This window comes from Callospermophilus lateralis, chromosome 4, assembly GCF_048772815.1.
Source record: "Callospermophilus lateralis isolate mCalLat2 chromosome 4, mCalLat2.hap1, whole genome shotgun sequence".
Classification (NCBI taxonomy): Eukaryota; Metazoa; Chordata; class Mammalia; order Rodentia; family Sciuridae; genus Callospermophilus; species Callospermophilus lateralis.
The window spans coordinates 153,623,061-153,649,482 of NC_135308.1; the positions used below are offsets into that span (position 1 = coordinate 153,623,061).

The 26,422-nt window shown below is 41.9% G+C and overlaps 1 protein-coding gene and 1 non-coding gene across 5 annotated transcripts; both read left to right on the top strand.

Moving 5' to 3' along the window:
• The first annotated feature begins 8,745 nt into the window (after positions 1-8,745).
• On the top strand, positions 8,746-26,399 carry Fbxo7 (F-box protein 7). 4 transcript variants are annotated; one of them, XM_076855078.2, is made up of 9 exons: positions 8,746-8,991; positions 12,579-12,873; positions 15,650-15,877; positions 17,217-17,358; positions 19,120-19,203; positions 20,340-20,435; positions 22,421-22,597; positions 24,450-24,487; positions 25,660-26,399. In XM_076855078.2, exons 1-9 carry the CDS (start codon positions 8,870-8,872, stop codon positions 26,041-26,043), a joined length of 1,566 nt encoding a protein of 521 aa, XP_076711193.2. In that variant the 5' UTR covers positions 8,746-8,869; the 3' UTR covers positions 26,044-26,399. The 4 variants fall into 4 exon arrangements, with proteins under 4 accessions (XP_076711193.2, XP_076711194.2, XP_076711195.2 ...); XM_076855079.2 differs by having other exon boundaries at positions 12,783-12,873; XM_076855080.2 differs by lacking the exon at positions 8,746-8,991 and adding an exon at positions 9,103-9,207 and having other exon boundaries at positions 12,731-12,873.
• Positions 11,682-11,785, top strand: LOC143398753 (small nucleolar RNA U13). The gene has a single exon (XR_013091346.1). It is a non-coding gene; the product is annotated as a small nucleolar RNA U13 (small nucleolar RNA).
• Positions 26,400-26,422: the final 23 nt, after the last annotated feature.

A 26,422-nucleotide genomic window follows, 5' to 3' on the forward strand; every position in this document is an offset into this window, starting at 1 on the left:
AAGATAAACCTACTCACCCTAGTTCCTTCCATTATTATTAGTTACCTAAAAGGGAGTCATATTTTATTATCACAGTTTAACATGAGTTTAAATTCATGCTAAAATTTGAATTCACTGATGCATGACTGTTTAGAGACATAAAGGATTTTGGCATCAAATAAACAAGATAGTGTGATATTACTCGGAAAAATCTGGGAATCACCGGTGAGTCCAGTTAAGATAGAACAGGATCTCTCCATTTCAGCCAAACAGAACAGGATTTCTGCACTTCATTATGTCAGTTGCAATTCACATACTAATTCATGATTATATGACTTATTTGGGCTACATAATTCTTGAATGTAGGGGGCTGACATGTACACCATAGAATATTTGGCAGCATTTTTACCTCCGTCTCTTAGATGCTGGTAGCAATACTCCTTCCCACCCCAGTTGTGACAAAAATGTCTCCAGATGATGTTAAGTGTTTCTTGGCCGGCAAAGTCATTATACCTGAGAACCTCTGAGATAAAGTATAGTCATGTGCCGCATAACTACCTGTCAACCAATGATGGGTGGCATGTAGGATGGGGGTCCCATAAGTTTGGAACAGAGCTGAGAAATTCCCATCACCTACTTAAGTTGTAGCTATCATAATGCAGAGCAATGCATGACGCTCAGTTTTGTGGTGATGCTGGTTGAAAAACCACTGCACGGCCAGTTGTATAAAAGCACAGGGCACACAATTGTGTACATAATACGTGAATAATAAACACCCATGTTACCAGTTCATGTATGTCACTGGTTTATGTTGTGTTTATATGTGTACCCTTTCATCATTATTTCGGAGTGAATACCTTCCACTAACAAAATATGTTTACTTTAAAACATTTGCCACGCCACACCAGCAGGAGCCTCATACATCTCGTGTTCACTGGGTCTCTTGATTGTATCAAGAGCTCATGTCAAATGATTTCCTTATACCTAGGTTTGGGTAAGTACAATCTGTGACGTTTGCACAGCGATGAAATCGGCTGATGACGCAGGTCTCAGAATGTGCCCCCATCGTTAGGCAACACACGAGGGTATTCTAGATGGTGGTTGCAGTAGTAAACAGCATTCTTGAGAATCAGATGCCAGTATTCCTGACATTTTTCTTATCTTCCTAATAAATACATGAACACATTCTTGTGTAAAAGATGCAAATAATATTGGTTTCCAGATCAAGCTGAACATCCTGAAGCACCCTCGATTCTCTTCACCCCTGTCTCTTTTATACTTCCTGGTAGTTTGTGTTCTAAGAACCGTGTTTTTATTTATTTTTTCTCAATAGGCTCCAGACATCTTCATTTGGTCTGTGGATAGAGCTTTAGCTATTTCAACAATAGCTGGAGATTCTTTTTCTAAATTGCACTGTTCTGATCTCTCCTCGTCTTTTCAAAGGCTGATTGCCATTTCTCACCAAGCACAGCTACCTCTAAATCTTTTATATTATTTAAAATAAAAACAAAAACCACAGTGAGATCACATGGTTCTCAAAGTGTGATTTTACTGCAGCATCAATGTCACGTGGGAATAATTAGACATGTGAGTCTCAAGTTCCTTTCCAGGCCTGCTAAATTTGGAACTCTGGAGGTAAGACCTAGAAATCTGTGTTTTATTTTAAAAATTTTCTTTGACAGTGCTAGGCAGGTCCTTTACTGCTGAGCTAGGTATCCAGACCAATCCATGTTTTAGAATCTTTCCAGGTGATTTTGATACATCTGCAAATGTAAGGGCTTTTGGTATGAAGCTCCAGAATCAGAAAAAAAAGATTGGATTTGTAAAACAGCATCCCAACCTAAGGCCACCCTGACTTTCTCTAATAGAGACAGAGTGAGGATTTCACTTTTTCAGAAATACTAAGAACTCAGAGATAAGCAAGAATATCTTTATACACTTTTTTGTTTTTCAGTACTGGGGATTGAACCTAGCACGTGAGAGGCAGATATTCTACCACTAAACTACATACTAAGCTCTTTTTATTTTACTTTGAAACAAGGTCTTGCTAAATTACCCAGGTGGACCCTGAACTTGGGCTCCTTCTGCTTCAGCCTCCTGAGTAGGTGGGATTACTGGTGTGCAGGATCAGAGAAAGGCTGGTAAGTCAATGAGCATACTGTGACCTGACAGGTAACATTGAAGTATATGTTCCCGGTGCCTTTGGAGGGATAGCAAGGAACAACACACTTCACTTGAAGGAAATATATTCCAGGTAGAAGGATCCTATGTGCAAAATCAGAAGCATGCAAACTGACTTGTTTGGGGGGGATGAGTAGAAAGGGGAGGTGTTTGGGAACAACGCAGTATGAATAGTCTTTAGGTAGGAGTCATGTGTCAGAAGGAAAAAAAGTGGTTTCTACCTGGATTATGAAGAGTTTTCATTATGCAAAGAGATTTGAATTTAATCTGGAAAATTAAGGGAAACACAAGAACAAGAAAACCAAAAACCAACTAAAAAGTGGACAAAAGACCTGAACACGCCTCACAAAGAAGATAGACAGATGGGCAGCATATGAAAAGATTCTCAGCATCATTTCTTCCTCTTGGAATTGTAAATTAAAGCAATAAGATGTTATTCCACATCTACTGGAATGGCTAAAACCAAGCCAAACCAAGTCCTGTTCCTCTGTCCCCTTGACATCACAAACCGATGGCAAAGGGTCAAAGGAACAGGACTTCTTGTTCATTCATTGTCCGTGGGAATGCAAAATAGTACAGCCACTTTGGAAAAGAGTTTAGCAGTTTCTTAAAAAATGAAACGTGGTCTTACCCTGCGACCCAGAAATAGCACACCTCCTGATTTTAAAAGTTATCCACCTGATTGAAAACTCAAGTCCACATGAAAACCTGCCCACAAATGTGTCTAGCAGTTTTATTCATAACTGCCCCAGCCTGAAAGCAACTGTGAGGGCCTTCAAAAGATGAATGGATAGAAAAACTATGGTCATACAGTGAATGTTATTCAGTAATTTTAAGAGAGAGAGAGAGAGAGAGAGAGAGAGACAGACAGACAGACAGACAGACAGAGACAGACACAGACAATACTATCAACTCACAAAAAAGGCCTGGATGGAGCCAGGAGCGGTAGCTTGTGCCTGTGGTCCCAGCTACTCTGGAGGCTGGAGGCAGAAGGATCCCTTGAGTCCAGGGTTTTGGAAAACACAGTGAGACTGTCTCCAACAAAACAAAACAAAATAAAACAAAAACAAAAACAAACAACAAAAAACATGGATTAATTTTAAAATTCATGCTGCTAGTGAAAGAAACTGGTCATAAAGCTAGAAAATGCTACACCCTGTGTGATTTCAATCATGTGACATTTTTAGAAAAGGCAAAACTAGAAATGTTAGATCAGTGATTATCAGGAGGTGGGGTGTGGTGGTGGAGGAGTTGAAGCACAGTGGATTTTTTTTTAGGGCCGTAAAAACGTTCTATTTGATACTATAATGGTGAACATAAGACATTAGACATCTGTCAGCTCACAGAATTTTATAGTTCAAAGAATAAACCATAATGTATGTAAATTAATAGGGGATGGAGGGATCTCAGATACAATACAGGATGTAACAGAAGCATCTCAAATGTTTGAAACAACATTACAATGTTGAAACGCCCTAAATGAGAGGTTGGCTGGGAGTAAGGTGCAGGTCTGAGTAACTTCTGGAATGAATGGAGTCTGCCAGATTATAGGCAACCGGAACAGCACACATTGTTATCTGTTAATAATCTTGAAACCACTAGACATGCATACTAGAATTAAGCAATTAACTAAATGAATGGTGGAATGTTGGAGCTGGGTCTCTCATCGTTGGATTGGGAGGTTACAGATAAGCAAGGGAGGAGGCCACATGACTCATGCAGTAATGGATCAGAGCAGGATGCATGGGGATGATCTCATGCTTGATTTAACATAGATACAGATGGTTACATACAGAAACAGTATTCTATTATATGAGTAGTATATATCTTTGCTCTGTCAGCTGAGAAGCCTTCGAACTTAAGGAAACTCCAGCAGCAACCAGCATACGTCCTACCCAGATCTTGGCTTCTAATACCATTCCCCCTAAAAGGAAGTAGCCAGGGCTTCTTGGAAAAAGGGCCAAGCCTAAGACTGGAACAGAAAATACACAAAATGATCCTTGAGTGTCTTGTAGCACCAGAAAGCAAGAAAAATCTCAAAAATAGGACAGAAAAATAAATTTATTTCTTAAATACATAAATCCACACTGTTGTCAAATGAAAATAAGAATGAATGGAAAGATCTGAATAAGAAAAAATGAATTCGTATTGGGTTATAATGCAAAATATAGAATAACTATAAGTTCATACTGACATAGTAAATGATAAAATAGAGAGAGGAGGAAAGAGCAAGACAAAAAAGTCCTGGACAGAAGAAATCCCAAGCACTTTACGTAGACACTTTACCCCCAAGGAGGTGGAGCAGAGCTCCTACTCAAATTGTGAGCTGTGCACTGTGGCTTTCTTCCAAGGGACACAATATCAAAGGGAAAATAAAAGAGTAACTCTACAGCAAGAAGCTAAGTGACAGGGGTGACACCAGTGAGGAGTCCTGTGGATGGGGTGCACTGCTGATATGCTGAGGTAAGAATGGAGCTTCACCTCTGAGGTCTTCACATGACCTCAGTCTAATCACATGATGAGTGAGCATCAGACAAATCCCAACAGAGTGACACTTTACAAAACACCTGACCAATACTCCTCAAAACTGTCAAGGTCATAAAAAACAAGGAAAGTCTAAGAAACGGTCACGACAGAGAAGAGCCTGAGTCTGATGTTGGAATCTAATGTGCTACCCGGGTTGGATGGGAATCCTCCTGGAATAGAACACGGACATTACCTAAAAAGAGGAAACCCCAACAGAAGTGTGGACTTTTAAAAAAATGCATCAATACTGGCTGAGGTTGTGGCTCAGCGGTAGAGCGCTGGCGCAGCAAGTGCGGGGCCCTGGGTTTGATCCTCAGCACCACATAACAAAATAAACGTACTTGTCCATCTACAACTAGGAAAAAAAATTTTTTAAAAATGCATCAATACTGATGGATTGTGACACATACTAATCTGTTAACAGGCAAAAATAGATCGTGTAGGATATTGAAACTTAAGCTGTTTTAAAAGTGAAAGTTGATTAAAAACAAACGAACAAACACTTGAAGGGAGCCAACGAATGGATTCCCACAGGAAAGCAGGAGTGTTCTAGTAGTATTCTATGAAATGGTCCATTAAAAAAAAAAGAAATTTAAGTTTCTGAACTCTTGGAAAGTTTCGGTGTCTATAGCTTATAGAAACTTTTAATGAAGGCAGCATCCTGCCAAAATATATATAAAAAAATCCTCAGGGAATGTTCTGGTTTGAATATGAGGTATCCCCCCCAAAGCTCCCGTTAATGCAGGGATATTCAAAGGTGAGATGATTAGATTATGAGAGCTGTAACCTAGTCGGTCCATCCTAGTTTGAATGGGCTGACTGGGTGGTAACTGTAGGCAGGTGGGGCATGGCTGGAGGAGGTAGGTCACTGGGGCCTGCCCTGGAAGGCGGCATCTGCCCTTTGGTCCCCTCTTTGCTTCCTGGTGCCACGAGGGGAGCAGCTTTCCTCCGCTGGGCTCTCCCCACCTCATGTGCAGCCTCACCTTGACCTAGAGCAATGGAAACTGAGCCCTCTGAAATGGTGAGACCCAAACAAACTTCCTCTAAGTTGTTCTTGTCAGGTATTGTGGTCACAGCAACACAAAAGGCGACGAAAGCAGGGAGGGTGGTAGCTGAAGGAGGATATCTAAGGTTCTCTTGGACCTTTGGGGGTTTGGAGGACTGCTCCTCCAGCCACTTCAAACCTTGGCAATGCCGTGGGGGTGCTCTGGTTCTCTTCAGGATCCTTCCACACTCCTGTGGTCGTACTACCTCTGCCACCGACATTGGTAGTTACACCCTGCAGGGCAAAAAGGACTCTGACAAAGATCCCCGGTGTGTTAGGTTTTTATTGTCACCCTAACAAATGATCACAAACTTAGTGACTTACAAAAAAACAACAATGTATTATTTCTTTAAGCTGTTACAACACAGCTGTCTGACATATTCTTGTTACTATTGCCCTTTTTACGAGTGGTAACTGATGCAAGTTTACATAGTCCTCAGGGGTGGACTGGCCTCCAAAGATGGCCACCACATTAGCCTTGCACTGTTTTCTCCGAGTGTTATTTCAGAGAGAAATACTTTCATCCACTTTTGTGTGGATCTGTTAGAGCAACTGAAGCTATTCCTAATATACCTCCTGAGCATAATCATTTTCCACATTTTCTTATTTCTACCTCTGCAACATCTTCTCTATGCATGATTTCTGCACCCCATCATTCCATGAATTCCTTTCTTCTCTCAGGTACCAAAAGAGCCTCCTGAGATGATTTCTAATCCAGTGGTTCTTAGAGTGACTTTGCCTTTCATGGGATATTTGGCAGTGCTATGATACATCTTTGGTTCTTACAACTGGGGAAGGAAAGGGTTCTACTGGCATTTTGTGGATAAAGACCAGAGACGCTGATAAACATCCTTCAATGTACATAACAGTTTCCCAGAACAAAGACTTATATGGCCCAAAAGATCAATATTGTTGAAGCCCTAATCTAATCCACTACTCTCTACCACTGATATATTTTAGATGTGAGCATGCCCTTAGGGGTTCATGGCTTCCTATCCTCGTTTGAATAGCTTTCCCTAAACTTGGGTGAGTTCCAATATTATGAATCCTGCCTCCCCAGGGAAGGAGTTCAGATTCTGAATCCCCGTCTCCTTTGTAGGCAGGACTTAGGTGTGGGACCCACATTTTCTCAGTCAGATGCCCCCCTATGAGTCTTCAATTTGGAACTGAGGTGGGAAAACACGATGATTTTGGAAACTTGGAATTTTATCAGTACAGGTGGCTACAAAAAACAAACAAACAAACAAAACACCTGTGGCAGCCATTCCCCAGTGGTTCCTAGAAGCAGTGACAGCACTATGTCCTTCAGCATGGGGTGGGGTGGCAGCAGCAATCTCAGTCATGGTAGTTTCCTCATGAGTTCTTCTGCATGGTTCTGAGCTTTGTTTATGGAAGATTAGCCCGGGCCACTTCTCTAGTCCTCCCTAAAATTCCCTAAGCTATATATACAGTACTCTTCATATATACCCCTTACCTGTGTAGTTTCCCAGAGTCAGCTTCTGTTGACCAGATCTATGGACCATGATAATAAAGTCACCCCCTTACAAATCTCTATCAGCTTCTCATATAGTCTAGAATGCATCCTAAACCCTTTACATAGCCCAAGGCTTATTATTTATTTATTTTTTGGGGGGGAATGCATTCACTCTGTCATTCATTCTGGTCACACAGAGTCACTCTGGTCCTGCCACCTTTTCTCAATTTCATATTTCTTGCTATGAAAGAATCCTCCTGCAGAGCATCCCCCCTCAATGTATCTCAACCCCAGGTCTGTTTATCCGTATCATTAATGGGACACTTTACACGACTGCGAGAGTTGATTCACTCAATTGTGAACGGCATGGGCAGGACTCTGTCTACAGCACTTGGTATGTGATCTGTCACCAGCAGGCAATCAAGAGGTTTAAGGAGTGAAGGGCAGGACACAGACAAGTGCTGCCACCTATGGAAGAAACTTTTAAATTTTTCTTAGTTGTAATTGGACGCAATTTTTAAATTTTATTTATTTATTTTTATGTGGTGTTGAGAATCCAACCCAGGGCCTCCAACGTGCTAGGCGAGCCCTCCCAGCCCCAATTGGAAGAAACTTTATTCAACTCTTATGAAGACTTGGACAATGGTTCTGAGAACACGGATGAAATCTGATAATCTCCTCATCTAAGTTGACCCTCTAAGTATAGCCAGACTCCAGGATGGCCCCCAGTGACCCATCTATGGCTAATCATGCCTTTGGCTCTCACACTAAAGGGCTGATTTGGCTATGACAGAAGCAATGGTGACTTGAGGCTAGCCCATAAAAGACATTGTGGCTTTTGTTTTGGTTTCTCTCTTGGGTCACTTGCTCTGAGGGAAGCCAGCTGCCATGCTCTAGGGACACTCAAACAGCCATCGGGGGTGATGCATGTGGTGAAAACGGGTCTCCTGCCAACAGTCCTGTGAGCGAGGCATCTCAGAAGCTGATCCTGCGGCCCAAGTTCCAATTCTCAGATGACAGCAGCCCTGGCCTACATCTTCACCGTAATCGCACGAGACCTTGAAACAGCACTAGACAGCCACACCACCCCCAAATTCCTGAACTACAGAACCCGTGGGACAACAAACGTTTGCTGCTTCAGCTAGTAAGACCTGGGGGGCGACTGTCAAGCAGCAACAGATGACTAACGCACGGTCCAACCAGAGCAGCGACCACGGTGTTTTACGTCCTGCAACAGGACACACCCGGAGCTGCACTCAACCTCACGCTTCTGAGAGCAGTGCCACGGGACACGGGGTAGGACCTGGTCCCCGGGGACTGGTGAGCGGTGCAGACCGCAGCATCCTTTCCGGCGACAACGTCCCTCCAGCCACAGCGCAGCAGAAGCTTGTAGACGGCCCCTAGCTGCGGCGGACTCTGCGCCTGCGCAGTGCGCTCCGCGGCCCAGACAGCGTCGTCGCGCGCCGAGCCATCGATTGCAGGGGCCCCGCGGCAGGCTGGCGGCGCGGGCTCCAGGGGGCGCCCTGACGGGAGCGGCTGAGAGCGGGCGTTCCAGAGACGCGGCGGGAGGAGCGGCCTGCGCCCGCTGCACCTGAGCACCCCCAGTCAGCTGCGGCGGTCGCCGCCGCCCAAAGCCCCGCGGCCGCAGCGGGACCGCCGCCGCCATGAAGCTGCGAGTGCGGCTTGAGAAGCGGACGCGGCCGCTGGACGTGCCCGAGGCAGAGCCGACGCTGGGGCAGCTGCGCGCGCACCTGAGCCAGGCCCTGCTGCCCACCTTGGGGTACAGGTAGGCGGGCGCCCTGCGGGAGTAGCGCGGGGCGGGCGTGGCCGGGCGGCCCGCGGGCGCCGGACCGGGCGGTCACGTGGGGGCTGGCTCTCGGGGCGTCGCCGCCCGGGGGACCCGTGACTGTGACGCGCGAGGCCGGCGGGGCGCTGGGCCGCTGCGCGCCCGGTCGCTCGGGGATCATGGCCCAGCCTCCCGGGGGCGCCGGTCCCCTCCCGGGTGAGTAGCCGGCGGCGTCCGCGGAGCGGAACCGGGAGCGGGACCGCAGGGCGGGCACGCGGCTTGCGGGACTCGAGGCGCCACCCTCCCGTTAGCCCGAGTCCTCCTGAGCTGCTGGAGGAGTTCAGTGGAAAAGTTCGCAAAGTTCTGCGCCCAAAGTGAACAGTCCGGTCCCGGTCGGTGCCGCCCGGCGCTCGTCCCCCGCTGCAGGGCGACCGTAGTGTTAAGCCTGTTGAGTGCGCAGGTGCCGCGTCGGCGGGCTCTGACTCCCCCTGCACTTTAGCCAGGGAAGGTGCAGGTGGGATTCAGGTCTGTGAGTTTTCCTGGGCGTGATGCACTTTTTTTTTTTTTTTTTTTCCCTCCTCCTTACATGGAGGTAAACGTTGGCCTTGACCTCGGGGAACTTGAAATTTGGGGCCGAGAGGTTGAGAAAGATCAAAATTGACATGAAGTTAATGGGGATGAAGATGAAGCTGCTTTGTGTCCTTGGAGGATAGGTCTGGGAATAATAATCTCGGGGTAGAGAGGGCGGTGTAAGGATGGCCTCTCTTCAAATACAGGACTTGTGAATTTGAAATTTTATTGTGCCCAGAAAAAAGTATTCGCTGGGGCTTTTTAGGCGAATTTTTCAAAAGAAAACCTTTTGAAGAGTATAAAAACCTTTTATAAGAATTGTACAGACTTGCACTTTAGTTGTAGGGAGTTTAGTAAAATGAGGCCACATTATGGATTTCTCATCCTTTTAATTTTTTCAGATTAAAAAGATTAAAAAAAAGACAAAAATGAGGTATTATCATAACTTCTTTGAAACATTATAGTAAATGATATGTTTATTGCTACTGCTTGGGGTCAAGCCTAAGTGTATGTGCTGGCATCAATCCCCCACCAAGCATTTTTGAAGTTCTCTTGAAGGTGTGTGTGTACCTACATGTATATGTATAGATATACATGTTTTGTTATTTTTTAAATAGGCAGGATAGTCTTAAAAGGATGCGTAGCCTAAAAGGATATGACTGCTTGCACAAGAACCCAAGTTAGTTTCTCTTTCAGGTTTGTTTTTGCAGTTGAGGCTGGTTAACTGCCAGGAATTTAAGTTTCAGTTTGTGAAACTAAATTCATTCTTTTGAAAGTATTCATTTGTTAATAATGTGTTCATTTGATAAAAATATGACATGATTATTTTAAAGTGTCTTTACTGAGCAAGTGGGCTTAGAATTACTATAAAATATTTTTTAAAAGCCTGGAGTTTCTGGAGTTTCATTTTTCTGCTAAAGTTAATCCCCGCCTCAGTTTCAGAAAATAGAATCTTGGAAGACTACATATAACTTTAGCAGTAGTTCTTCCCTTTTTCTAGAGTGGGAAGGAAAATTGACATTTTTATTAGGCAAACCATTTTCTACAAATAGGTATTTAAATGTACATTGTACTAGATACTGCTTGTAAAAAAAAACTCACCATTTTGCATTGACTAATGCAACACATTATTCATTTGAGGTGTTTTTTTTTTTGTCAAAGTTGGAATGATGTTTCATAGGCAGCTTGCAGCTTTTCAACTTTTTGTTTATTAAAGCATTTAAAAAAAGCAGAGCCACTTGTGTTCTAATGAACAGGAATAGTTTCTACTTTAGTAATTTCTCTATCAAGATGCTCTAATTGGTGAGAAGAAAATGTATATGAAAGAAAAAAAATGAATTACTTTGGAGCAACTTTTCAACACATAGAATTTTAAGAAAAACATAGAACTTGATTTTCAGAGGAGTACATCTTCTGTTAACCTCTCCAAAAATTAATCAAAATATCATTGCTAAGTGTAAATGACTTATAAAATGTTTTATAATGCTTTGGTAATTATGCCTCACCACTGTGTGATAAAAAACAATGGTATTCTTCCCAGGTCTAACAGTCTGTTATGCAGAATGGAGAGGTGTTCATTGCTTTGTGCTTGGAGTTCTTATCTTGAGTAATAGTGGTTTTTGGGTTTGGCTGTATTCCATATAAAAAGACTTTTTTGCTGATTATCAGTAGGAAGGGTGAACCTTGTCTTTATTTAAAAAAAATATATATATATTTAGTTGTAGTTGGACAAAATACCTTTATTTTTTTTTAATTTATTTTTATGTGGTGCTGAGGATTAAACCCAGTGCCTCATAATGTGCTAGGCAAGTGCTCCACCACTGAGCCAGAACCCCAGCCCTGAACCTGTACTTTATATCAGTAGAAGGATGGATTTGTAACCAGTTATTTACATACATTCATCTAACTTTTTATGGTTATGAACATTTGGGGCATGGTTTGGTATTTTGGTATCAGTGTAAGCATATTGTTCTGTAAGCACATTGAATAGGCAGCCATATTTTTATCATCATCCCAGTCTTCCAAACTCATGTTTGGTGATGTGTCCATTCCATAAATACTTTATTTGCCAAGAGCTGGACGTACAATTTCAAACCAGATACAGGAGATCCCTGATCTGGATCCTTTTTAGTTCATAAGCGTGGTGATTGGGTGTTCATGCTGTTGTGTGAAATGTGCCTCCCTCTAAGCCTGTTACGAAGTTGGGCTGTTAACACGTCTGACATGGGAAAAACAAAACAAAACAAAACCAAAAACGATCCCTGATCTTCTGAAACTTAAGTTCTAGTGGTAGGTGTGGGGAAAACAGAAGATAGACAAGTAAAGGCCTTGTTTTTATACAGTGGTGTTGCAGTAAAAATAAAACTTGAGAATGAAATAGAGAGTGCTGTAGACTGGGTGGAAGGCTTTTCTGAAGTGACCTTTGAGCTGAGCCCTTAGTGATGAGAAGGAGTCAGTCATTTTAAGATCTGGAAAAGCTAACCAGAGGCCCAAAGGCTGCAGTGAGTTGATCTACTCTTCTGAGTGGCTGGGTGGAATCTTTGACAGAGCCCAGTGAGAGAGAGAATGAATGGCACAGGTGTGATGGTGGTGGTGGTGGGGGGGTTTGGAAGCCATGGTGAGGATTCCATTCAAGTTCAGGTCGGAACCATTGGAGGGTTTTAAGCAGAGGAATGATGTGATCTCATTTATGTTTTAGAGTATTTCATTGAATTTATTTGTAGCCAATTGTAAGACACATTGCTTTACTTAACACTAAGGGGAAAATGCTGTGAATTAAACTAGTATGTCATTGCTTTTGAGAAGCATCCCAATTTCAAAGATGTCAAAATATAAAAAACTATGTATCTTAGAATTGTTGAAAACATGTATTGATGATAGGGAAGTAGGCTTAAGTTTTAGCCCTTAGAAATCTATAACCTAGAGTCATGCTGTGTAACTTATATATATTCCAGATGTATCATTTAGGGTGGTGGTAATAGGTAGCTCTTACTATCCTTATCCGTCTTTCTTGGCAGTTCTGATACCCGATTTGCAATTACATTGAACAACAAGGATGCCCTCACTGGAGATGAAGAGACCTTGGCTTCGTATGGGATTGTTTCTGGGGACTTGATATGTTTGATTCTTGAAGATGCCATGCCAGCACCTAACTTACCTTCATCCACAGATTCAGAGCATTCCTCACTCCAGAATAATGACCAACCCTCTTTGGCCGCCAGCTCCAGTCAGGCCAGCGTACCTGATGAACAACGGAATGATTCATTCCAAGGACAGGCAGCCCAATCTGATGTCTGGAATGACGACAGTATGGTGAGTATAAAAGACAAAGAGAATAAAGTAGTTGATAAGTCGTTGACGCCTCAGCTAACTTCTGTGCTAGTGGGTGTAGTTGGCATCGGTCTGTTGCAAATCACGTTCTCATAGAACATTTTCTTTTTAACTTCTAAAAACCTGGACCAATGTTGGGCTGGCATTCTGAAGTACCTAGCTTTGCTCCATGTATTTTGCTCAAGTACTTACTCCTTCAGATCAATTATCCTTTGGTTTCTGTCACTGTCTCTAAGCTTAGGGTGCCCAGTTTTTCTTCTCTGTTCTATTCCAAGGATATGTAATGTTCTGAATTAGGAAAATCATCTGTGTCCAGTTGTTTGGATATCAGTTTATTTTAGAAGAGTTATTTCTGCCTTATACAGGTAATCTGGGGGAATGAGTAAGGATATTTAGCTACATACTTAAATTACATTTCTGAGTCTTTTTTTTTTTTTTTTTGCTGATAGACTCACTCAGAGATAACTTTAGTAGAAGGGCAGTTCCCTTTAACTTCTGTGAACTTTTTAAAATAGTTCATTTTTATAGGATATGTGATAGTTACTACTTTCCCTTTGAAAATTTTTGTCAAATTAATGTTGCCACAAGCTAGTAATTTCTTAAAATCACATTATTTTGTATTCTAAGGTTTGTATAGGGTAACTGTAAAATTGTAGCAAGAAAACTGAGCTTGATGCTTTAAGTCCTTGAAGCAGTATGATCTGCTAAGTAAATGTGGAAGGGAACATTAAAAAGGGAAGTAACACAGATGAGTAAAACTTGAAACCAAAGGAGGTGAATTTTATAAATTAATATAAATTAATTCCTCAGTTCATTGCATTTGGTCATTCATCCAGTTCCTGGTCTTTAATGAGAAACGGGGATAATACATATCAGAGCTGAATGCTGTTCTAATGCAATTTGGTTACTGCTTTTTGTGTCTTGTAAATGATCTGTGGCAAAATGGTCTGTGTAGAGTGGTGTCAGTGTTTTCTTCATGTCCACCCATGGGAGGGACATGATAAAACTCCTATCACAATGGCTCAGAGGATGGCAGTTAGGAGTGAGGAGTTAGGAGTCAGGCTGATAAGCCCGTGGGGAATTCAGATCTCTCACATGTAGTTTTCAGCTTAGTGTAACCCTTTGTTAATTTTCCAAATATATTCTGTCTCACAATACTGTGAGTAGTAAGTGGCCCAAAGTTAGACATTATGTTAAAAATAAGCTCTTATTTTTCAGCTTCATGTTAAGTGGTTTCTGTTTGCTCAAAAAAAAAAAAAAAAAAAAGAAAAAGAAAAAGAAAGAAAGAAAAAAAAAAAAATCCCAGACATGGTTTTGTGCATATGTTTTATGTAGACAGTGTGAATTGTCATTGGCCTCTAGGCTTCAGCAAGTGGATTTGGATCGTTCCACAGTAGGGCTTAGATCCTCAGAGATTTTGGAATAATGGCTGTCACTCTGGCTCCTTATATTCCTCCAGTCTTTCACTCACACTATGCCCTTTAATGCAAATGTAAACTGAAAAAGAAGAAATCTTATTTGCATTTAGAATTGAGCACAAGCCTAGGAAATGAGATTTCTGAACAGAATTTAATATGATAAATTGGTTTTATTGAAGTATGTATTGCATATAAGAGCCTTAGTGAGTCTGGGGATGTGGGTTAGTTTCAAATTTTTATTAGCTGGCTACCTTGATTGTGTTATATTATATTTCTGCATTATATCATCTATAAAAAGGCATTATCATCTGTCTTGCCTAATTTATAGGATCATTGTAAGGCACAAATGAGAAAACACTTTGAAATCAAAAACATTATGCAGTTGTGAGATGTTATCCTCTAACATCTGTTTGACAGGCATTTATTGAGTATATTACTATGTGTCAGGTACTGTGTTGGGGTTACATAATGGGTGACTTGTGGTCTGATCCTAGAAGAAAGTGAATGCAGGATGGGTGATGGAGCAGGGGATGAAGGGCCTTCTTTGCTAAAGAGTTTAGGAATTTTGATTTAATTTTTGTAGACTTGCATTTCTCTGTGTGTCCTCTATGAAAAGCATGTTTGATGGGATTTTAAGTGTCACAGGGATATTGAGGAAGGATAGTGTGTCTTGGTTAAATGTTAAATTGCTGTTATTTTTAGACTTCTCAGAGCTTTTATAATACTGTTGTGTTTTATGAATATGGTGAGTGAGGTTAGCTGACTGTAGCTTGGAGCATTTTCCATACTTATTTGATTGTGCACTGACTTTTTTCCTAAACAAATGTCAAGGGGCACCAACTAAGGCATGATAGAGGGAAATTCTGGTGCCTGTTTTGGGGAAATACTGGTGAGCTTTAAACTGGGACATAGGACATGATTGGATTTTTAATGGCCAAGAAACTGGCAGCAGTGGGTAGAATGTACTAGAAGACAGAAGGTGGAGGCAGGAGGAAGCTGCTGGAAGTCCTGAGACAAGAATGAGAGGATGTTCCAGTGGAGTGAGAGGGGCAGTTCGTGGAGCTGCTCACAGTGAGTATACTGGTTTGGGGTGGGTTAGTGAGGTGGAGGGAGGACGCAAGGATGACTTCTAGGGTGTCTTTGGCATGTCAGCCAGAATTATTGGAGTCACAGGACCTGGGGTGAAGGTTAGGTTCCAGGCTCACTTCTTCATGAGGGCTCCCTTAAAATGTCATCTGTTTCTAAACCCAGTGTTGTGCTTTGGCTTTGAGCCTAGGATGCACAGTGTACTGTATAAAGATAAGTATTTTGAATGAATTCTTTTTCCTTATCCTCTTCAGTCAGGGCCTAGTCAAGCCTTTGAAGCTGAGTCAACCCAAGATGTCGTGGATATGGAGGAGGGCTCAGGCTTCTGTCCCTCAGAACCCATGCTCTGCAGCGAAGCCACGGAAGGGCAGGTGCCACATTCCTTAGAGACCTTGTACCAGTCAGCCAGTTGTTCTAATGCCAGCGATGCCTTGATAGTGTTGGTCCATCTCCTCATGTTGGAGTCAGGGTACATACCTCAGGTAGGTGCCACTAGCAGCACCCACACACCTCATGGGTGTGTGTCCTCTGCATCAGTAAACGTCACCAGGGTGTTGTAGTGTTCAGGCTTCTTTATTTAATGGGGTTGGATATTGAACATAATTGTCGAACACAGTGATAGGCATTCAGTAAATGTGCCCTTCCCTCTTTTCCTTCCTATTTTTTTTTGATTCTTCATTTTTTTCAGTATTTTTTTTCAGTATTTAATATTGCAGAGGGTAATGGTAACTATAGTTTAAAAGAGACAAAACATTATGTATGATAATATGTAGATTAAGTGGGGCACTGAGTGTGGGTTGGGTGTGCCTAGACAGCTGGTTATTTTTTATGTTAATGGCTTTATGAAATGCCAGTAATTTAATACGACTGAGTTAGGAAGAGAGACATTGTTCTTATGTTGTAGTTGCTTATCTGTATTCTCTCATCCCATTTGTTAACCGATAAGCATCTACTGATGTCAGGTGCAGGCTTTGTCCCTGCTCTCTGATTGCTCATACAAGTGGGTGATTCCTATTTGCAAGTTTCTCAGAGTCTGCAAGTGGCAGAGATAAGCAAGCATATAAACTGTAATATGGTCTGGGTTAAGTTTTAGAGAGACATGATGTATACGGGATGCCAGGGATCACAGAGGAAAACATTTTAAAGTAGAGCTTCTCAAACTTTAATGTGCTAAAGAATGTCTGGGATCCCATTAGAACACATATTCTGACTCAGTAAATCAAGGGTGGAGTTTGAGCTTACATACTCCTGCACATGTCCAGGCTGCTGGCCCGTGGGCCACGTGGTGGGTTTCAAGGTGTGGTCATTCACAGACCCTTCACACACGTGGTGTGCTGTGTACTGGGCCAGGAATTAGAAAATCAAAATATTGAACACCCTTGTGCTCAAGTCCATAAATAGATGAAAGAGATAAATAAAAGGAATTATAATATAAATAACAAATAAATTGAGAACATAATATAACTATATAAAAATACAAACAGTATGTGAGGGAATGACAGGTGTTTTGAAAAGGGCTTTACAAAGAAAGCGATATTTGAAGATGGGATCTTGAATAATGCCTGCTTTGCTGAAGGGAGAAGTGTCTTTGAAGAAATTAACCCTTATTTCTATGATATTATTTTACCTATTCAAACAAAAATTTTAATAGAAAATTTCTGTTCTTCATTAATGGCAGGATTACTGATGGGGGGCACATTTTATTAAGGGAGCTGTAAGGAAGGCTCATTTTTAAACAAGTTAGGGGTCTTTTAGATCTTTAATTTTTTTGAGAGTAATGCTTTTCTTCATTGTTCATTTTCCTTTTATTTCATTCCTCAGGGGACTGAAGCCAAAGCTGTGTCCATGCCAGAGAAGTGGAAGTCGAGCGGTGTGTACAGGCTGCAGTACACACACCCTCTCTGTGAGGGTGGCTCTGCGGCACTCACCTGCGTGCCTTTGGGAAACCTGGTCATCGTCAATGGTACCTGGATGGCACAGTCATGGTTACTGGTTCATGAATTAAGTACAGAGCTTAGGAACTTAGTGTGTTTCTCTTCTGAGTCACTTCAGTGATTGGTGATCATGATGTAATTGAATCTCTCAACTTTCTTTAGTTTCTAGACCAACGACAACATGTGTCTGAGAGATTATAGAACCTAAGATTCATGTGTAGGCCAGCAGCCTTCAGTCTCCGGGCAGCCATGCTCTTTTGATATCTTCACCTTTGTTTTGGGAGCAGCTGTGATAACAGGAGTAAGATGAGTCATATGAACTCTTCCAAGAATATTTTTCTTTTTTTATGCTTGTCACATATGGCTTTATTTTATATTTTTAATGAAAGTTTTGAAATAGGATGGTGAGATTGGGCTGAGGCCCCTCTTCACGCAGTTTGGCATCTGTGTGACCAGCAATGCATAGAAACACTGCTAAGGGTTCTGAGACCTTAGTGTGTATGTTTTTCCTTCCCTTTTCCCCATGAAAGTTATTCTGAATGAACAATTTAAAAAAAATTCTCCTCTTTCATTGAGAAATCTCACTGAGAGACAGTACATTCCTTCTTGTATTTCATTTTAGCTTGCATGCCACGCGGGTCCATACCGGCTTCCAGTGTTCTCTGGGATTGTCTCATTATCACACAATCTGGGGGTTCATTTGAGTGACCAGGATTTTTTACTTTTATTCTGTTTTCTTTTTGAGGTTAGTCCTTTTAGCTGGTTAAGATGGCATGTAAGATTGGAATGACAGCATTTTTATTTGTTTCCTGTGTTTGAAAAAAATGTAGGCATTAGGATGACCATCAGCACTTTGTCAACAATTCTTCACAGTTGGTCTTCACAGTTGGCCTGTGGAGCTTTTAGTTTGACATTCTTACTCGCAGAGCATCAGTAGCTTCTGCCTTTATCTAAATGTTCTGCTGTGCACATCTCGGTTAAAGTTACCAAGTAGTTAATGTGAAGTTGTAATTTTTGCCTCAATTTCTTAAGAAAGCACTTAATGACATGCATATAATAACCTCTGATTTCTTCATTTATGATTATTTTCATTTTCCGATGTTTTGTGCCTTCACTGTTCTTGGCAATTGGCTACTTGAAGGCTTGTGTGGCAGCCAGCCATTCCAGGCTTGGTACTTTGAAAAGGAACAGTGTCCTTAAGTCTCTCCTCACCCAGGGCAGCCTGCTTGGTGCACGTGTGCGTAAACACATCACTGGCTCTTTCATGATGTAGATGAATTGCGCCTTTGTATGCACGATTAAAATTGAACCCTGTGGTGATGTCAAGAATATTGGTCCCTTGGGCCTAGAGTGTGATGATGCTGTGAAAACTAGCAGGATTCTTTTAATGAACAAGGATAGAACCATTGCCAAGGATTAAATTTTAAAAAAAGAAGAATGTTGTTTTTAGTGACTGCATTAAAAATAATGGTTTAATTGTGTTTGGCTTTCTCCTATTGACCTTGTTGCATATCTCTCAATTGCTAATGAGCGGCTGTTGGTGATTCTTAGTGGGCTGTATATAAAGATGCTTACTGTAGTTTTAAAAGGTGGTGTATGAGGGTGAATTCACTTCATGCAGGTTTACACTTTTGACCTTGCAGTGGGAGAAAGAAATAGGTGTAGAGCAGTTTGTTTTATATAATGTGTCCTTAGTGCTTGTGGGCAAGGAAATGCAGGCCTGTCCTAAAAAAAGGAAGGTGATTGATAAAGTGACATTTAAAAATCATATTTCTTTTGCTTATTTATAGCTACACTAAAAATCAACAGTGAGATTCGAAGTGTGAAAAGATTGCAGCTGCTGCCAGAGTCCTTCATTTGCACAGAGGAGCCAGGTGATGTAACTGTGACTTGACATGGGTAAAGCTTTGAGAAGTTCACTTTAGAAAAACCTAGAAAGATAATGTTCAAAATAAGCTAATCCCACAAAGCCAAAGGCTGAATGTTTTCTCTAATATGCGGATGCTAATTCACAATAAGGGGGGGGGGGCACTAGGGAAGAATAGTGTTACCTCAGATTAGGTAGAGGGAAGTGATGGGAGGGGAGGGGAGGGGATGTGGGGATAGGAAAGACAGGTGCTGTTGGTGTACTATGCACTGTGTGTGGAGCTTTCCATTTTAACAACTCTTCCCAGGTAGTGGTGGTCTCTTCCTTAAACAGGTGAGAGTTTGATAGGTAGGTAATTTGTTCCAAGTTGTACACTTGGTAAATGGCAGAAGTAGAGTGGGAACCTCGGGGCAGTTTGGTGTGCTTCCACACCGTACTGTACTTGTGGATCCCCTGGGATCTTATTGAAATGCGGGTTCTGATTGGGCAGGACTGACATTGCCTGGGGGATGCCAGTTCTGTGGGTCCATGGGGTAAATTCTGTGGAACTAGACACCCTTGGGTTTGTACTCTCCCTGCTCTGTCACTCACTGTGGGGCTGTGGACATGCTCATTGTACTTTGTTCTATTTTTAAAATGGGAATAATAGTATCTGTCTTTTTCTTAGGGGAGAATTGCTGATGCGAGAAAGGCTCAAAAAAAAAATGCTTGGCACTGCTGATACCCAGTCATCATGGGATAAATACTGTTATTTTACTAAGCTCTGAGCTCCATCAGAGCAATTCCCTGCTGTGGTCCAGGGTCTAGGATGGATTGGTGGACAGTCTGGAAATCCCTGCTTTATGTGTGAATCTCACACAGCAGTTTTCTCTGTGGTCATAGCCTAGGAATAGTGAGCTGGGCACAGCTCTGGGGATTTGATTTGGGAATTTTAGCTTTACCTCTGCGATCTATTTTAATCAGTCATGCACTCTGCCTCTTTCTCAACTAGGGACTTTGGTTGCTGTTTATCTGTGTAGGAATTACTTATGAATATTGTTTACCACCTTGATTTGGTAGATACAGAAGACAGACGTCATTTCAAGTTTTTCCACTTGAAAACACTTTTTGTGTTTTGATTTTTATTTTCTAAAAATCTTCTAGGGGAAAATGCAGCCAAAGTGTACAAAGACCTTCAGAAGCTGTCCCGCCTCTTCAAAGACCAGCTGGTGTACCCTCTTCTGGCTGTCACCAGGCAAGGTGAGGAGCGGTGAGGAGTCGCCCCAGTTTAAGGCTGGGAACAGCAGTCAGGGGACGTGGTATGCTTGGTGACTCTGATGTCTCCCTTCTCTCTTTTCTCCTACTGAAAGTTTCTCTTAAGACTGGGCTTCAGTATACTTCTTCAGTGGTATCACATCCTTTGTGTGTATTTTCGTAGCATTTTGTCTGTTTTCTTATTGTAGCTTTTTACAGTGTGTCGTAATTGTGTGATTTCTTTCCTTGTAAGGTTGTGAATGGAAAGTAGGGATAAGTCTTACTCACTTTGACATTCCATGGTTTAGCACAGATCCCCAAAAGTGTTCAGGAAACACACAAATAACATTAATAAATAGCTTGTACATTGGGCCTAAGTGTTTTGTTTTTGTTTCTTAAGCCAACATTGACTGGGGACTCTGTCTAGCACTTCGTCAGATGTTTACAAGCTGGTAGATATTTAGTGCTAGTAACATTGAAGTAGATTTTATTACACCTACTTTTTATGGATGACAGTATCGTGATTCTGTGAGATTTATAGTTCAGTCAAAAGCCTTGTTACTCGTTTTCTCTTATTTGTGTTGCAGTAAGAAATATTTTAAAACTCTTACTCACTTAAAGCGAGCATTTTTGTCAGTCGTGTGCAAGTGGTGTGTGGTTTGCTTTCTCTCAAGGCGTGGTCTTTAGCCAGGACATGCTCTCCCTGGGGCAGTGGGAACAGTGAGCAGTGGCCCAACACTGTGTGGGATCTTAAAGCTTTGGCCCAGAAATGAAGGGTCACTTCCGCTCACATATCACTGGACAGAGTAAGTCAAAAGGGGCCAAACCTGATAGTAGGGGCCCAAGGAAGTCTAATCACGGGTGGGAAGTTGTTGAGAACCAGCATACGATTTACCACAGTCCTTCAGCTGGTAAGGAGTTTTGGACTTGCACATACAGATACGTAAGCTTTATGTACTATTTATATGTTGAGAAATAAATATTTTTGATTTCAAGCTGCATGGTGCCCTGGCTATTATTTTCTTCTTTAGTTGGTGAAGGGAGAAGGGGAGTGCCTTGAATTTGAAAACTCTTGTTTGTTGGGTTTTTTGTTTTCTTTGCTAGTGCAGACTAGCATTGTAAATATTGCAGAGGAGCTAGTATAGGTTGAACATCCCCGGTCTGAAAGTTGAAATCTGAAATACTCAAAAATTGGAAACAAGACCTTCAAAAGGTTTTGGATTTTGGATTTTTGGAGTAGGGATGCTTGATCGGTGAAGTTTGTGCAAATATTCTAGGATCCAAAAAACTGAATTCTAAAACACTTCCAGTCCCAAGCATTTCAAATGAAAGATACTTGATTTGTAATTAAAAAAAATAATTTTCTTTTGACATTGGTACATATTCTTCTTTGTTTTCCTTTCTTGGCTTTGCTTCTGAATTTATCTTCCTTTTTCTTTAACCTGCTAAATGTCAGATAATAGTTATTTCTAACTCTTGAGTGCTTGTGATATACCAAATGTTTTCTAAACATGGTGCTGTTTATGCATTTAATTTTCACAACATGGAAAGGTAGGTGCTAGGTAATACTACCAACCCACTGTACAGGAAATTGAGTTAGTTTCACTTGTCCTAAGGCACAGAGCTGGTAAAAGGCAGGGGTGGCAGGGGTGGCGGGGGTGGGGGGAACCTTAATTTTATTGCAGTGAATATTGCTGGAGGCAGAATAAGCCAGTGGCAAGTATTTAGCAGTTGACCCTGTTATTTATTTAATCTGTATTAAAAAGTATATGTCTTTCTGCAAAATGTAAAGGAAGTGAGGGGCCTAGAGTTGTGTGAGTTTGTGGTAAGAGTCAGGTGGGGTTAAAGATGTGTGTGGAGGATGCGTACTGGGATAATCGAGACTATCTAGTCTGTCACTGCTTTAGAAAGGAACAGGTGGCAGCTTTTGTGTGGGGAAAACCTGGTTGCCCTTGACTCAGTGTACCTGCTGCTTCTCTCTTCTCTTTTAGCCCTGAACCTTCCAGATGTGTTCGGGTTGGTGGTCCTCCCATTGGAACTGAAGCTGCGGATCTTCCGACTCCTGGATGTTCGCTCTGTGTTGTGTCTGTCTGCAGTCTGTCGGGACCTCTTTATTGCTTCAAGTGACCCGCTGCTGTGGAGGTGTCTGTACCTGCGGGACTTTCGAGGTGATTTCTGTGTGGCCCTGTTAGCTTAGGAAGAGGGTCTTTCTCACTCTGTCTGTCAGGGCCAAGGGTACTTGGCTTTGCCAGATTTTTTTTTTTTTTTTGAGTTGCGAATGATAAGGAACACCCTTAGCATAAAGAGATCCTAGGTCTTTGCCTGTGTTCCAGAAACTCTTTCCACTCATTTTTGTGTTCTCGGCAACACAAATAACCCCTTAGACTTAGTGTATTATTTGAGGATAGAGAAGTGAAAGTAAGACAGGTTTATTCTCTGACTTTTCTCTAAAGCCCCCCTCAGCGACTTGGAAATGAGCTGCGCTTCTTACCCAGTCAGTGGTTGAGGCCTGTTTGTAGTTAGGGAGCTGCTCACCATTGACACGCTAGGGCAGTGTCAGGTCCATTTGGTCACACTGAGGTGACCTGGTGATCATTTTGGTGGTGGCTATGACATTAGAATCTGTTTACCAGGTCAAGGCCGAAAGCCGGCTCGTGGCCCTGCTTTCTGCTGCCTCTCAGTGTGTTACTGCATGTGGGTGTCTTTCAAACTGTTTGGCCCTCGAGGGAGTCATGATGTCAGCTTAATGTCATTTACAGAAACACACGCACCAAAACAAAGCAAAGCCACAATAGAAAAATCAGTATTTATTTTTTATAAACAGTATCTGTTTATAATAGAAATAGACTCCTATTTAGTTATGTTTTTGTAGGTGTAGTCTCTGTTGCAGTGCAAAATATACCTTGTGGTTCATATAATAAAAATGGATGATAAGATTTAGCATGTCATCTCAGCAACTAAACATCTGGGGCTAGAAGCCTTTTTTTAAAAGCAGGATACCATGTGTAGTCATTTGGACTATTAAAATTTTTGGTTTTTTTCTTTTAAAACTTCAAAATGTGGACAGTGTGCGTGCTCTGGTTTGTTCCTTTTCCTTCTCCCTGTCACCTACTCTTTTCCTTCTCCCTGTTACCTACTCTTCTGAATCTAAAGTCTAAAATGCTATTTTGTCATAATTGTCAGCAAATATCATTTTTAAAAGTTTTAAAAAATATTTTAATAAAAAAATAAAGACAAAGTGATGAGCACATCTGGAGAGTGGATAAGGATCGCAGGTTGTGACATGCAACAAAGGACAGACGCCCTTCCATGCGTGTTGCAGTCTGGGTTTCCAGGGGGATCCAGCTCTCTCATTTCCAGATTGTACTCACAGGCTCCTCCACCAGCTGCATGTCCCTGTGGACAAGTGTTGCAGAGTTGGAGCCTTGACTCTGACTTCTGTGGTTGCAATAATTGGTAGAGAAGACATCACCATCTTTAATCGAGACTCTTCCGTAGTCCTAAAGTTGGTTGGGTTCTTCTGTCCTCATGTCACATATAAGATATAAGCACACAAAAAAGACTCAATTGTGCTCATACTTTTGGTAGTTGAAATCATTCTTTGTGGTTGAGGAAATAATCTAACCCAAATATGGAAGAAAGCCTAAATCAGCTTGCCCTGCAGCAAAGAATGAGGATTATGATAGGAACCTTGTTTGGTGCGACAGGGGGAGCAGCTGGCACACCTGGATGAGGCTGGAGAGGACAGTGTGCATGTGACCGGTTGAAGAGTGGGGCGGCCACATGACCCTCCAGAGTCCTTGGGATCCCGGTGGGAATTACCACAGTGACAGCCCTCCCAGTGCTATTGAGAAAGGGTTTGAATTAGTTTCAGGAAAGGAATGATGTGTTATGCAAATGTCCCATGTTCCTCTTTATACTAAATGGGTAAGTTTCAGTTTCTTTAGGACAAAAACAAATGATGTTTAATGTCAGATGAATGAAGTGTTTTAATTCTTCATTTTTTGTTTTACTTTCTAGATAGTACTGTCAGAGCTCGAGACACAGATTGGAAAGAAGTAGGTATTTTTAAATATCAAGGCCAGTGTGCTTGATCCAGAAGTAACCAGTAAACTAATGCATCAAGAGTATATTTTCACTTTTATTATGATGTAATGAAACCTAGCTTCAAAAATGAAAACGTTTTTAACTTTTACTTTAGATGTAGTTCTTGTGTTCCTGTAATTATACAGAAGAGAAATTTTTTTTATAAAAAAAGATATTTATTTTTTAGGTGTGGATGGACACAACACAATGCCTTTTTTTTTTTTTTTTTTAATGTGGTGCTGAGGATCGAACCCAGGTCCTGCCCGTGCTAGGGGAGCGCTCTACCACTGAGCCACAATCCTAGCCCCAGAAAAGAAATCTTAACAAAAAGCCTAAGATTGCTTTCATCTTTACATAAAACATTCTTGTTTTGTTGCAAAAAAAAATTTGAGTTGTTGTCCTGGAATAACCTTAACCATTCAGCTAGTTCGAATAGTGTATTGTGCAAAGAACAAACAATATTGATATTGTTTTATTTGCGAGTGATTACTATAAAATACTTTGATAAGACTGAGAAAAATTCTTTAGAATGAAGGACTATTATTATTATTCTCTATTCACCACTCATTGGTGGTGAATAGAGAAGAATAAAATTCAGTGAAAGTTCTCAAATATGTACAAAACACAGTACTATTATTTAGGATATGTTCCATACTCGAAAATAGGCACTTATTTTGTGTTTTAAGTGGAGGTCCATTGGGGACGTAATTTAGGTGAAAAAAAATGAATTAAGTGCTGCCTCTCATCCTTCCAATACCTGACTTTATGTTTTGTGGCATGACATTTAAAACACATATTTAAATTTCCCATTTTCACAAAAAGCTAACCTACACTTGCGTATCAGCTGGGAGCTCTGAAAAGAATGCCACTCACTTGCCCTCTTTGGATTTACTGTGACCTCAGATTAGCCCAGTGGCTCAGTTGCAGTGGTGTTCAAGCAGAATTCACTTGGTGCTGTGCTGAGTGAGGCTGCTGCCCTGTCTGCAGAGACACGCTGCCCCGGCTCTCCTGCGCACTGCTGTCTGCCTGGATGGTGTGGGAAGGAGGGTAGGGACAGGTGGACGCTGATCAACTTGACTGCTGGGGAAACATCTAAACCACTTACCATATCTTGTTTTTTTTTTTTTCTCTTTTCTTTCTGTAGTTATACAGGAAGAGGCACAAACAAAGAAAAGAAGCTCAGAGAGGGCGGCACGTGATGTTCCTGCCGTCCTCGCCCTACCCCATCCCATTCTATCCCAGCCCCTTGCACCCCTTCCATCCCAGCTCACTGCTTCCTCCAGGAATCATCGGTGGTGAATACGACGAAAGACCAACACTTCCCTATGTCGGGGACCCTATCAATTCACTCATCCCGGGGCCCGGGGAGACACCTGGCCAGTTCCCTCCACTCAGACCACGTTTTGATCCAATTGGCCCACTTCCAGGACCAAACCCTATCTTGCCAGGGCGAGGGGGGCCCAATGACAGATTTCCCTTCAGGCCCAGTAGAGGTCGGTCACCTGACAGCCGGCTGTCATTCATGTGATGGTTTGCAATCTCACTCTGAAGCTCGACTGGTTTTGTTTATGTGTTTTAAAGCTGCAGATGCCATCTCCCTGGGGTGCCAATCTCTAGTGCTGATTCTGAACATGTGGTCAGAGTTGCACTCCCAGAGCTTTCTGTGGGTATTGACAGCTTCAGGGGTGGTGTGGCCCAAAGGCTGCTCTGTGGAAAGGTTGGCCACAGGAATAGTTGGCTACTGATTTCCCTGCTCTGGATTCCTCTCTAGAATGGAGTTGTTATACTGATAATGTTGTGCAACAGATTAAAAAACCATCTAAGTTACATGGCTATCTTGACTTCTTTTACAGAAAGATATAGAATAAACATTTAGAACAAGTGCACAGTGTTACTTGGATATTTTG

What these genes read in the sequence shown, in the direction of transcription:
- Fbxo7 (XM_076855078.2), top strand. Translation starts at nt 8,870, where the DNA reads ATGAAGCTGCGAGTGCGGCTTGAGAAGCGGACGCGGCCGCTGGACGTG. An exon ending in TCTGGAATGACGACAGTATG is followed by an intron (nt 12,874 to 15,649) that starts GTGAGTATAAAA and finishes TATCCTCTTCAG; the next exon opens with TCAGGGCCTAGTCAAGCCTT. An exon ending in CATTTGCACAGAGGAGCCAG is followed by an intron (nt 19,204 to 20,339) that starts GTGATGTAACTG and finishes AAAATCTTCTAG; the next exon opens with GGGAAAATGCAGCCAAAGTG.